Source organism: Alosa alosa, chromosome 1 (genome assembly GCF_017589495.1).
Source record: "Alosa alosa isolate M-15738 ecotype Scorff River chromosome 1, AALO_Geno_1.1, whole genome shotgun sequence".
NCBI classification, from domain to species: domain Eukaryota; kingdom Metazoa; phylum Chordata; class Actinopteri; order Clupeiformes; family Clupeidae; genus Alosa; species Alosa alosa.
Window position 1 is genome coordinate 20,413,730 of NC_063189.1, and position 13,074 is coordinate 20,426,803.

The 13,074-nt window shown below is 42.5% G+C and overlaps 1 protein-coding gene across 1 annotated transcript in view; it reads right to left on the reverse strand.

The window, feature by feature from the left end:
• Positions 1–13,074, reverse strand: part of LOC125295004 (sodium channel protein type 4 subunit alpha B-like) — a 100,422-nt gene that overhangs the window by 81,982 nt on the left and 5,366 nt on the right. The window contains exon 2 of the mRNA XM_048244117.1: positions 334–644. Coding sequence (XP_048100074.1) covers positions 334–597 — 264 coding nt within the window. The 5' untranslated portion in view covers positions 598–644. The remainder of the gene's footprint in view (positions 1–333; positions 645–13,074) is intronic.

A 13,074-nucleotide genomic window follows, 5' to 3' on the forward strand; every position in this document is an offset into this window, starting at 1 on the left:
AATGATTTAGGCACAGGTGGACTCCAATCAAGTTGTAGAAGCATCTCAAGGACCATTGATAGAAGTAGGATCCACCAGAGCTCAATTACAAGCATCATAACAAAAGGTCTGAATTCTTATGTAATGGAATGTTTCAGTCTTTTATTTTATATAAATTTATAAACCACTCCAATCAACTGTTTTTGTTTGTGGAGTATTGTGTGTAGATTGATGACAAAAAAATTAATTGAATCCATTTTAAAATGAGTCTGAAACATAAGCATGCACTGTATTCTACACACACACACACACACACACACACACACACACACACACACACACACACACACTCACCTTCTGGTTCTTGTAGTAGGGGTCAATATCCTCCAGGGGCGCCCCCACCAGCCCCATGGGGATGTCTCCGAAGATGCGGGGCAGGCCCTTGCCAGCCTCCAGGTCGGCGCGGGGCTTGGGCGCCTCGACGTCACCCAGGTCCTCCTGGTAGTCCTTGGCACGTTTGGCCTGCTCCTGCTGGACCCGCTGCTCGATTGCGGCCAGGGACTCGCGCGTGAAGCGCCGCAGGCTCTCCTGTCCCGACGGTAGGAGCACGGCCGCCATCTTCTCATCCTGTTAGCCGCCGCTGGCGGGCCTCGGGCTACTCACAGCTGGACACACAGGGGAGAGAGAAAGAGAGTTAGAGAGAGAGAGTTACAGTAGTGAGTTAGTTATTTCTACAGTATAGCACTATTGCTGAAGCTATTACGATCCTTTTAGTAGCATTTACCATTTATACATTTATTTATTTTTTCCTTTCATTATTTAATTTTATCTTGTTGATTATTAACATTGTTGCCAAAGCCACAATGACTTTATTCATTCATGCCAATAAAGCCCCATTTGATTTGATTTGATTTGAGAGTTAGAGGAGGGAGAGAGAAAGTTAGAGGGAGAGAGAGGCAGGAGAGGGAGAAAGACAGAGAGGGAGAGAGAGAGAAAGAGACAGAGAGGAAGAGAGAGATAGAGAGAGGCAGGAGAGGGAGAGAGACAGAGAGGGAGAGAGGAGAGAGAGAGTTAGAGGACAGTGATAGAGAGGGAGAGAGAGAAAAAGACAGGGAAAGTTAGAAGAGAAAGGGAGAGATAGAGAAAGAGAGAGAGGGAGAGTTAGAAGACAGAGAGACAGGGGGAGTTAGCAGAGTTAGAATTTTGACTTTTACGTTACCTTTATCAGTCAAAAAGAAACTGACCAAACATTTTTTTTTTTCATTGTGAAATCACTCAATACATCTATCCATTTCGAAATGTTCCATTTTGCACGGAGACTCAAAGCTGAACATATTCTAAATAGAATATACTGCAGTGAGAGTGAAAACATTTCTTTAGACAAAACAAAGCATCCCTTCACAGACCCGGCGTCATTTTCATTAAATAAACCCATTATCAACACATTCTTTACAGTACATCATAGTCAAGCAATAATGCTCAAATCTCATTATGTAAATGTAGCCCTCATCCTCACTCTTCCTCGTCCTCTCATTGTAATGTTGGTTACTTTCCATTTCTGTTGAGGACACATAAACTCACTTGTTGTCTTCTACAGTGCTCAGGCTTGGTAGGTGAGTTTACAGCTATGCTCCGAAGAACACCTGATGGCTGTGCTTGATCAATTGGGTGATGAGCGTAGCATTTTGAAAGGCAGTCATGAAATGGCAGGGAAGTGGTATAAGTTTTTGAGTAGAAAAGGGTGTTCAGTGTTTTGCAACTTGCAAGTGTGTGAGGCTGACAATGTGCTTATAGTGTATTTTTATATCTGTGTGTGTGTGTGTGTGTGTGTGTGTGTGTGTGTGTGTGTGTGTGTTCGTGTGTGTGTGTGTGTGTGTGTGTGTGTGTGTGTGTGTGTGTCTGTGTGTGTGTGTGTCTGTGTGTGTGGCTGACAATGTGCTTATAGATATAACCTCAATCCCAAAACTCCCCAAAGAACCTTTTCATAAAGACACACTCCTGACTCTGCTATTTGGTTCCTCTAAGACTGCTACAACAGAAACAGATTAAAAAATAAACATAGGACCAGGACCAAAAAGGGAAACAGTACCAAAGATAAACATATTCCAGGAGAAAAACTTCCCACACCAAGATACAAACCCGTCATCTTCAACATCCCCCAATTTAGAATTTAGCAGACATCTTACCCAAAGCAACAGGGACTTGCAATACCAGGTATGAAACCCAGGCTAACAGCTCATCTGGCTACAGCACAATGCCATGTATCAAACCCTGGATAACTGCTCATCTGATGACAAGGCAATGTGAGGTATGAAACCCAAACTAACTGCTAACTGCTCCTCTAGTGAAAATGCATTGCCAGGTATCAAACCCAGGATGACGGCTCCTCTTGCGATAATGCAATGCCAGATGTGAAACCCAGGCTAACGGCTCATCTGGTGATTACCACTGCTCCATCACTCTCCTAAATACATTGCAGAGGTCATGAAGACTCAGATCCCAATGCCTCATGTGAAACTCCGCAGCTTCCAGGCAGCTACAGTGCTACTCTGGGGGCATGTTCATGCTCTCAGAGTGTAATGCTGTAGCTGCAAGTTAAGTAAACTGATTGTTTTCCGGGGTTTTATTCGTACCAGCAGTACTCAGTGACCTAATGGAGATCTATGTGAAAAATCGACAAATTTCTGCATTAAGTAAGGTTGAATGTCTCCTAGAGCCAACCCTGTGAGCAACCTCTGAATGAAGGACTTTTCTCAACCCTGAACATCATGGTCCTCTGGTCCCCATCTGTAATGAGTTGTCTTGGTGTTTTGGCAGAATACTAAGCTACTAAACGCTACATCACTGACACAGCTACACAACGCTATCTCACACTGAGACAGAAACACAATGCTCCATCACAGATGCAGAAACACAAGCTGCACAACACTACCTCACACAGAGACAAAAAAACAGGCTGCACACCTGAAATTTGAATTGAATGTCTGAGAGGCAGAGCCTGTCTCAGCAGCCCTCAACATCCTCAACAGAGGGAAAGAACAATGGATAGAACATTACTTTCTAGAACATTCCAGATCATGCTAGACAGAACACATTCTCAATGTAACTCCCACTGGACAGTAAGCGGCAGACAGACATGCCATGCCCAGCCATGTTGGGTAAGCAGGCGGGCAGGCGGGCAGGCTCTGCCCCAGTGATTTCCCTGTGGACTCTCCATTCAATCCCATTCCAGGGGACACAGCCTCGTGGTCATCTGATCAACAGGCCCTCTGTCCAATGCGGTCAGCGTGCAGCACAGCTAACAGAGCACAACAGAGTGCAGAGCTCTCTCACAGCTGAAAGGCTAAGTGTCCAACTCAGACACCATGTGAAATGTAAACATTCTTTAGCATATTATACAGCCAAAACCACATTGATCAACTGTAATTGTTCACATCACAAGAACAGAATAAATATATGTGGGGTTCTGCTGGACTAAACATGTGTGTTCTGGTATCATTGATTATCACTTTGTACGTATATTCTTTCCCATCAAGACTATGAAGGTTTCTCTGCCTATGATGATAAGTCTTATCGTGACCATGATGGTCTTTGTCATCATCACTATTATTGTCTCTCAGGCAGAGTAACAACCAAAACAAGGCCTCTACAAAAGTGTGCATTTGTGACTTTGACTCTCGATCCACCAGCCTGAACTGAAGGCAGTTATGGGTTAGACCTCATAATATAAGTGCAGAAGACTCAAGAATCTAGCCAGTCTTGTATTCTTCATCGTAATAATAATGCAGCACAAACCTCTGAATGAAGGACTTTTCTCTAATCAGCCATATCAAATACACATTCACAGCAAAGACATGCATATTATTTTGTCAAAAGGCACTATTTTTCTTATGGTTGAGAAAACCTTCCACAGAGACAACCACTGTAATCAAAACTTAAAGAGAAACTATGCAGTTTTGCCAATTTCTTTGTTGTTTTCTCGCTTTTTGCTCACAGATTTCTCTGTAGAATTCCCCCTACAGCTTCAGAGTATATATTTTACGACACTCCTCAATTGCAGGCTTGTGCAAAATTCCAAATTTTAAAATGGGTCTCCATTCAATTCATGAATTGGAATTTGAATTGAATTGGCTCTGCCCCACCGGAAGTTGAATTTGAATTTGAATTGGAATGGCAGGAAGTGGAATTAAATTCATGGGAATTCAAAGCAATTCCACAGTCACACAACAGAAAGAATGTGTTGAATCTCACATACATTCAGTTTTGGGAAGGTTACTATGGAAATGTAATTTGTTACTGTTTTAAGTTATAAGTTGTGTGTTTGATGCGATCATATCTGACATATACTATGAAGCTTCATTTATACTACCCTTAAATTATGTGTATGAATTTCTTTGAATTTCATTGAATTTCAATTCTACTTCCTTTAATTCAAATTCGAATTGTAATTCTACATCTTGTTTTTGACCTCAATTCAAATTCAATTCAAATTCAAGAATTGAATTGGAATTTAGGAGTCATTCTCAATTTAATACAGAATTTTGCACAAGCCTGGTCTCTAAGGCCGTCGACCTGCCGGCCCAAAGTTGCAAGGGTGGTTTTTCTGCTCACAGGCGCTAGGGGGAAGTGAGACGGCCACCATTCAACTCGAAAAAAGTAATATAACCAATGACTTCAAAGCTGTTCAGTTAAGGTAAATTAAGCTAAAAAACTGCATAGTTCCCCTTTAACAACCAGTTTTGATGTAGGAAACGGAAAATATTAATGAAATGTGCTTTCCTTGTGATAGGCATCACCTCTGTCTGCCAAAAACATGCAGGCTACAAAAGGCTGAACAAAAATAATTATTCAAATAAATAATCAGGACATTTATCTTTATCTCAAGCTGTTTTGTTATGAATTAGTGAATTAGTGTCTGTAATGAAATAATAATATTTTATTTTGTATTTTGTCATGGGAACATCAGTGGCACTCTGGTATCATCAATCAGTCAGCCTTTAGAAATGTAGCATTTTATCTCATTGGACCAGCTGAATGTATGAGGGTAGCCTGCTAACAAAAGTATAAGTCTGCAGATTGGGCAGATATACCATCTGAACATTTTCCAGCTGTACAAACCAGTCAGGAAATCTCCACAGAGCCTGGCATCCTGGGAGCTACATAGATTTGTTGTACAGAAGGAGGCATAGAGCGGGAATATACAAACATGGCACACAGCACATTTAGGTCCTTTGAGGGCAGGATGTGTGTCCAAGAAAGGACTTCCTGTTTGAAGATGCAGAAATAAGTCTTCCGTAAGTCTGGGGTGGCTGGGGTGGGGCAGTGACGTAATTCATTTCAAGGGTGTGGGAGTGGGAGGGAGTTGGCAGGGAGAATGAGGAGCTGTATATGCAGGGATGTGTGTGTGTGTGTGTGTGTGTGTGTGTGTGTGTGTGTGTGTGTGTGTGTGTGTGTGCGTGCGTGCGTGCGTGCGTGCGTGCGTGCGTGCGTGCGTGTGTGGGTGTGTGGAGACACTCAGCCCGGCTTCCAAGCAGACGTGTTTAAAGTTCCCTCCCTCTGCCGGTCCAAGCGGCCGGTGCCAGGGGTGTTATCCAACCAGCACTGCTAAACTAGGACACCCATCGGGTCGGCCAGACCAGGCCGGGTCAGCAGATTAAAACCCCCTGCGGCATCAAGCGCCCCGCACAGCACTGCACAGCACAGTCCAGCCCGCAAACGCCCCACACAGCACTGCACAGCACCTGAGACCAGCCCGCAAACGCCCCGCACAGCACTGCACAGCACCTGAGACCAGCACGCAAACGTCCTGCACAGCACTGCACAGCAGCCGAGTCCAGAACGCAAACGCCCCGCACAGCACAGCAGCCGAGTCCAGAATGCAAGCGGCCCGCACAGCACAGCAGCCGAGTCCAGAACGCAAACGCCCCACACAGCACTGCACAGCAGCCGAGTCCAGTCTGCAAACGCCCCACACAGCACAGCAGCCGAGTCCAGAACGAAAGCGCCCCGCACAGCACAGCACAGCAGCCGAGTCCAGAACGCAAACGCCCCACACAGCACAGCAGCTGAGTCCAGAACGCAAACGCCCCACACAGCACAGCAGCCGAGTCCAGAACGCAAACGCCCCACACAGCACAGCAGCCGAGTCCAGAACGCAAGCGCCCCGCACAGCACAGCACAGCAGCCGAGTCCAGAACGCAAACGCCCCACACAGCACAGCAGCCGAGTCCAGCCCGCAAGCCACCCACATCTGGCCCAGGCCAGGCCCAGCGGTGCAGGTCCACTCCTCAGTCACCTGACAGCATGAGTATTTAACCTTAAACAGGACCTCACCTCACAGCACAGAGCACTTTGTAAGTGATAAGAGGCTTATTCACGTGTTACTACCCTGTAATAGATGTTTTTGAAACACTGCCACAGGTATCCCAAATGGGCCCATTTAAGCAAGGCTATCTCAATGCAGTGGCTGCTTTCCTTGAATTTACTAAGCTGTTTTGTCACATGATCACACTCAAAGTGTTTGGCGTATAGCCTGGTGATTTGCATTTCCCAAATCTCTGCTGTGACTAAAACATGAGAACAAATGTGGAGAAAAGTCAAATATATTCCTTTCCAGACTTAAATTATCTTGACAAAATCAACTCAACAGAGCATACAAGTAACCTTCAGCACTTGCATATATATATATATATATATATATACATACATACAGTATATTATGAATATGACCGTCAACTCATTTGAATGTCACTCAGCAACGGTAGGATGACATCAGACAAATGTGAACATGGTCATGATCTAAATGATGTGTATAAGACTCTCTGCTCCACTGGGCATCCAAAGAAGATTATGGGTAGTCTGCCTCCAGATGAACTTCCCTCCACTGCATTTTGATACTTCTCACACAGGGGTTTAGATTTCCTGCCAGCACACCCACACACACACACACTCCCTATCATACCCCCATAGAGAACCCATTGAGGAGCAAGACAGACCACATATACGCACACACGCACACACACACACACACATATTTGTTCCATTTGCCAGTCCCTATATCAAGAACACTGTTACATCCTGGCACTCTCCATACTATCGTAAATAGGGCTGGGGGTTTCCACAGAGGCATACACACACATAACACACTACCATTATTTTCAGGCCATAATATGGCATTATTGTAATTCTATAGATCTTCATGATGCAGCAAGTATTGGGACTCAATGATGCTATACACTGTAATATGAGCAGTCAGGCAACTGCAGACCCTCACCACAGTCTGACAATATTAACCAAAGTGAAACCAAACTCAAGCATCAGTGTTCGGAACCAGATCTAGATGACCATGCAGGAGGACCAAGATATGGTGACCCTCTGCCGTGTATATAAAATAGGAAGTGCATTATTATAAGAGCAGTTATTTTCAAATATGTGAGCGGATATACAGCTGCAGATGGACACACAGACCCAATTACAATATTCTCCCCTTGCCTACCAGGGATGATAGCAATGACACGGAACACAACACATGTAATTAATCAGTTAGTAATTAATCTCATTGCAGTCCTCCCATTAAACTCATTGTAACTCTTGCTGAGCAAAGTCTTTTAGCAGACACAATAAAAGGGACACAGACTTCCAACAGCGAGTTAAGGAATCTGACCCGGCCTGACCAATTGACAGAGGCAACGATACCACGGCTGTACCAGGCCTACAAGCTGACATTTCCCACATCAAAGCAGAGATGGATACTACGGCTGCAGATTATCTGAAAGAGCAGAGTCAAACCTTCCACTGCAAAAGCGCAATGGCAGTTAGGTCTGAGACTTTAGCGTCGGAAGCTAGATTTTAAAATGGAATCCAGAAGTAGCTAAAGTACCCCAAACAAACCCCAATTTTGTGAAACCTGTTGTCATCTTTCCCAAAATCATGAAGGCAAATCCTAAAGTCTAAAAGTGAAAAAAAGATAGCTTTGTGACAATTCTTCTCCTTGTAAGTGAAAAAGACTTGTTTACTAAACTAAGGTTGTGTGTCTTCTGAGAATTGATTTGAAACTAATTGAGTGAGACTAATTAGAATCAGCTGGTACAGTGAATTTTGAAACAAATATGGTAGGACTTTTACTCACTGAAGCCCGATTACCCAGCTCAGTCTCAAACATTTCACCTTTAACCTTTTCATAGTGACCTTTGTAACAGTTACATCACATTAAAGTTCATTTGACCAGGGACATTTGCAGGCTTTCTCTGACCACAATTTTCTAGTCTCATCAAAAGGCCAGTTTTCAATGGAAAGCACTCATATGCTATACTTCAGAACAAATCACTCCTTGTACATTATCAACATATAGCAAATGAAGAAGTGCATCTATTAAAACTGTTGGAAAGTTTTATATTACAGTTTTTCTCGATTGCTTTTACCTGCTTAAGTAAACTGGAACCCACTTGATCTTCATGACTACATTCTTTGCACAGCAGAAGTCATCTCTTGCGAATATGTTCACACATTTTCATTGGGTTCACACATTTCTCACACCCTTTTGCAAAACAGTTAACACAGGTGTCATTCAAAAGCCCTAAACTCTATTGGTTTTCCCATGCTAAACAAAAGGAAAACATCTTTTCACAGGTGGTATAGATTCCATGCATAAGTCTGAATCTCTGATACACCTGTGTGAAACTCCTTTGCACAATTCTTCAATCAGCAATCATTCATTATACATAAGAGATGTCTGTTCTGTGTTGCTATTTGCAAGTTTGGATCTAATGCACTGTAGTACTGTATTGCCTATTTGGTGGAGAAAACCGTACAAAAGGTCTTTACTGTAGGTTTATTTCGATAAAAGTTGTAGTTCAAGGAAAAGTACAGTATCTTGCTATAGTGTTTTGCTGTATGTCTTACATGTCAATGACAGTTACATCTTGGGAGGAATAAATAAATTATTTTGTTATTCAGTACATTTTGTCTTTTCACAGTTTTTTTCTGATACCAAGTTGTTGTCAAGTGTGTAATGATTGATTAAAGACTGTTTTTGAATTGGCAACAAGTTGTAGTGTTTGAAGGCAAGATTTGCTTTTGCTGCATGTTTTAAGTGTTTTGAGAGAGTAACAGCCTTTTGCAAGCAAAATGTGTCATTTTGTCCAGAGTGCTTTTGTTCAGACACGGGTGTTAACTGTTTTGAGAACGTGATGTCACATTTGACACAGGTATCAAAACGATCGAGAAAAACTGTAATGGTGAGGTGATCCCATCTATTGTGGAAAACCCTATGAAGAGTGTAGGCTGGTGCCACAATTCCACAGGTCATTGCTGTCATTGACATACTGTAGATAGCATTCTTAGAAAATATGACCAAAAGATTTACATTTTGGTGTCAGCAACATATTAAATACTATTGGGACATTAACTAAAAATGTTTCATCAGTGCAGTTACAGTCATTACAGATGTTTACAGGTAATCCTTGTGCGGGCCTTTTTTGTAATAGTTTTGAGAAATCCACTGAGAAAAGCATTATTGAACATATACAACAACCCAGAAAAACATACTGACTAAAATAAATAGTTCATCAAAGCATCCCCTAATAATGTGTGTTAAAGAAAAGCTTTATGTAAGCTGATTTGGGCAGACATATTTTTCTAGCACATAAGTGAAACAAATTGGTTATATAAAACTGGTTATATTGTAAAAACTCACATTCAGACACCGTTTAAAGTATGGGCTTGTAGATCATCTATTGCACACATCTGTATTTACTTCCACAGGAAACTTACAGAGAAACACCATGGACGCGCATTCATGTGTGTGTATGTGTGTGTGTGTGTGTGTGTGTGTGTGTGTGTGTGTGTGTGTGAGAGAGAGAGAGAGAGAGAGAGAGAGAGATAGAGAGATTGTGAGCGAGAAAGCGAGAAAGATAGAGAGGGAGGAAATCTCAGGGGACATCTGTGTGTGTGTGTGTGTGTGTGTGTGTGTGTGTGTGTGTGTGTGTGTTCATGTGTGTGTGTGTGTGTGTGTGTGTGTGTGTGTGTGTGTGTGTGTGTGTGTGTGTGTGTGTGTGTGTGTGTGTGTGTGTAATTTGATGGGAGTGTTTTAGCTGAATGAATTGGGAATACACTTAAGAGGAGAGTAACTGGCGACAGATGTGATGTGTGAAGCTCCCACAACAAATAATTATCATCATTATCTCACAAGAGAGAGAGAGAGAATCTGAGAGAGAGAGAGAGAGAGAGAGAGAGGGGAGAGGGAAAGAGAGAGAGATTAGAGCATTTCTACCAAGGCCTAGTCTTAAATATAATTTCATATCATAAAACTGATTTGTTTGTTGTGTTGTTCTGTTTATGGCTGATTGCTGCTGATAAAACCATGAGATGTCAGGGCACAGCGTGTTTCACTCACAGCGCTAGCACATATGGTACGTTCTGCTCACATTAACCCTGAGCATGCTAGCACACTCAAACAGCATCTGTCTCTCCACCCTGAATCCTGAGTCTGTTCAGGCAGGTGAGAAACCACAACACTTCTCTATCTATCTCTGTCCACTCCACTGCAGTGTCAACATGAAAAATTAGAAGACTGAACACATGCAGACTGGCAATACAGATGGTACAATAAACACCCATAGCCCAAATGAGACAGGATTGGAAACAAAGTGACTTCTACCCATAGCGACTACAACTTTGGAATGAATGCATTTCTGGAGCCTGACACAAACAAAAACCTCCATGCTAAGACAACAACCTCACACTATGTTCTGTTTCAATCCGCACCACAACGTTGAGATCTTCATTTGCAAATGGAATGGTCTGGACACCACAAACATAGTAAACACACTCGCTGTTCACATCAAATCCTCCCATACTTAATCGCCAGATAAATGTACTCACTATCTATCTACAGCAGCTGACTTCAGTAGACTAGGGAGACACAAAGCCACCACAAAGGGGAGTGCAGGCCTAGGCACACACATAACTACACTTATGCCAATTCAGTGGCCACTTTACAGTAACAGTTTGAAAGTTCACACTGCTCTAGCCTTGTATCAAAATAATCTCTATTTTAGGATACGCCATATTTGTACCCAGGAAAGCGGTTCTTTCTACCTGTTAACAGGTATTCAGATATGACATGAGATCATGTAGCTGCTATAAGTTAACATGAAAGAAATAATGGAAAAAATGCATCTTAAATTGGTAGTGTGATACTAACTACAGATGTCAGATTGTTACTTTCATTGCAGACAGTGTTGCAGACTTTCAGCAGGAAAATATTTCACAGACTCACATGATATCTCCTCTACCTGTTGTGTGTGTGTGCGCGCGCATGTGTATGCCACCAAACACAAAACTATAGTCAAGTAAAACTGACTCACGTTCCCTAATTCAAAAGTAGTTAGTATTCAATATTATTTGGTTTTTGATATAAGATGATATTAACCGCCTTAACTAATAAACCATATGGGTCACAAACAAGCATATGATTAGAGCCTAAAGCCTACAGAGACAACTAAAGCTGTGGAATATGCAGTACCAACATGGTTTAACACCCCCCACACACATGGGAAAAAAGTTATAGATATATTGAGCTTAAACCTCTTCTTTCCTCATTTTTTTTAAGGGATGGCCCGCTAAGGAATTTCAGTGAAATTGATACATGGATGGAAAAAATGGATTATAATCAACTGTACTTGTAATTACTGTCACAGCTGTTCACTTCAACATGAAGTTCTATCGGAATGTCTTTGACTTATGATGTCCTTAGGAATTGATGTCCGTATATTTGTATATTATCTTATTTTAAATGCATGTATGTTTGCATGCCAACAACAAACACAAGGTAGGACAGATAGCTAAGGACGGTGCAGGTAAAATGGTTAGCATCCCAGCACCTACAAGAGCACAAACACAGGAAGTGCATGCATGTGTCTGTGCTCTTGGTTAATGCACCACAATAGCAGCTTTATTGGTGATGTGGAAATCAAGTGGGCTCTGCTGATGATATTGTGTTGTTGTTGTTTGTTTGTTTGTTGTTGTCTGATGCTGGTTTGGCCTAAAGCTAAACCTGAGGTGCATAGCGCCATGCTGCTGTGGGGAGTGGAGAGGATGAATCTCCTCTCATCTGTATGTTTTTCTTTGCTCTTGGCATTGCTGGTTTCTCAAGCAGAGCTGATATCTACTGACTTTCAGACACTTTTATTTCCTAAGCAATTTACGATATATAACAGTACAACTACAAATGTTTACAACACCCAGAGCACAACTGTTCTTGTCAGAATATGGACCTGTGTCCACCAATTGCTTTGTTTGTGCTGAGAGCGCCCTCAACCTAATTTTTAGCGCTTCAGTGTTTCAGCTTCAAGTGTTTTAGCTTCAAGTGTTTATTGTTGCTAGGTTCCGAAGTTTTGATTGGTCGTCGAGAGAGAAGTGACATTGACGAGCCCAGTACTGTTCTCAAAGTTGAACAGATTTTAACTTTCAGTGCTCTGAGTGCTTCGGGAGAATACAGTCAGCATTGAGGCCTTTTTTCCGCTGAGCGCTGTGAACGCTGAACTTCATAGTATGTATGTCAGCGCAAAAAACGTGATTGATGGACGCAGGCCCTATCTCCTCAACAATTGAGCAGTGCTATCTTTTCCAAACATGTTAACAGTAAAAATACCAGACTGGCATGCATGGCTGGATTATCATGATCATGGGCCCAGGGCACAATATGTGAATGCCCCAATCCCTCCCTCTCTCCCCCATTTTACAGAGGGCACTCTTTTGCTCAAGGGCCCCTGGGCACGTGCCTAGAAAACCCATTGGTTTATCCGGCCGTGAGGTCCTTTCATCCAAACAAGTCTGAGGGGAGGTGAAACTCTGTCCCTCTGTGTGAGCTTGTGTTGATGGAGTTAGTAAGGCACAGCCCTAAAGAGGTGATTCTCAGCTCCACCTAACGTTTAAAATGATCATTATTACAGTGCATGAAAATGCACTGTTCTGTTATCCGAAGTCTTCTTCTTCTTCTTCTTCTTCTTCTTCTTCTTATTCTTCTTCTTCTTATTCTTCCCACCAAATTTCTGCGTCTAATTCAGCTTCAACCGTTTAACGTGGAAACTTTGT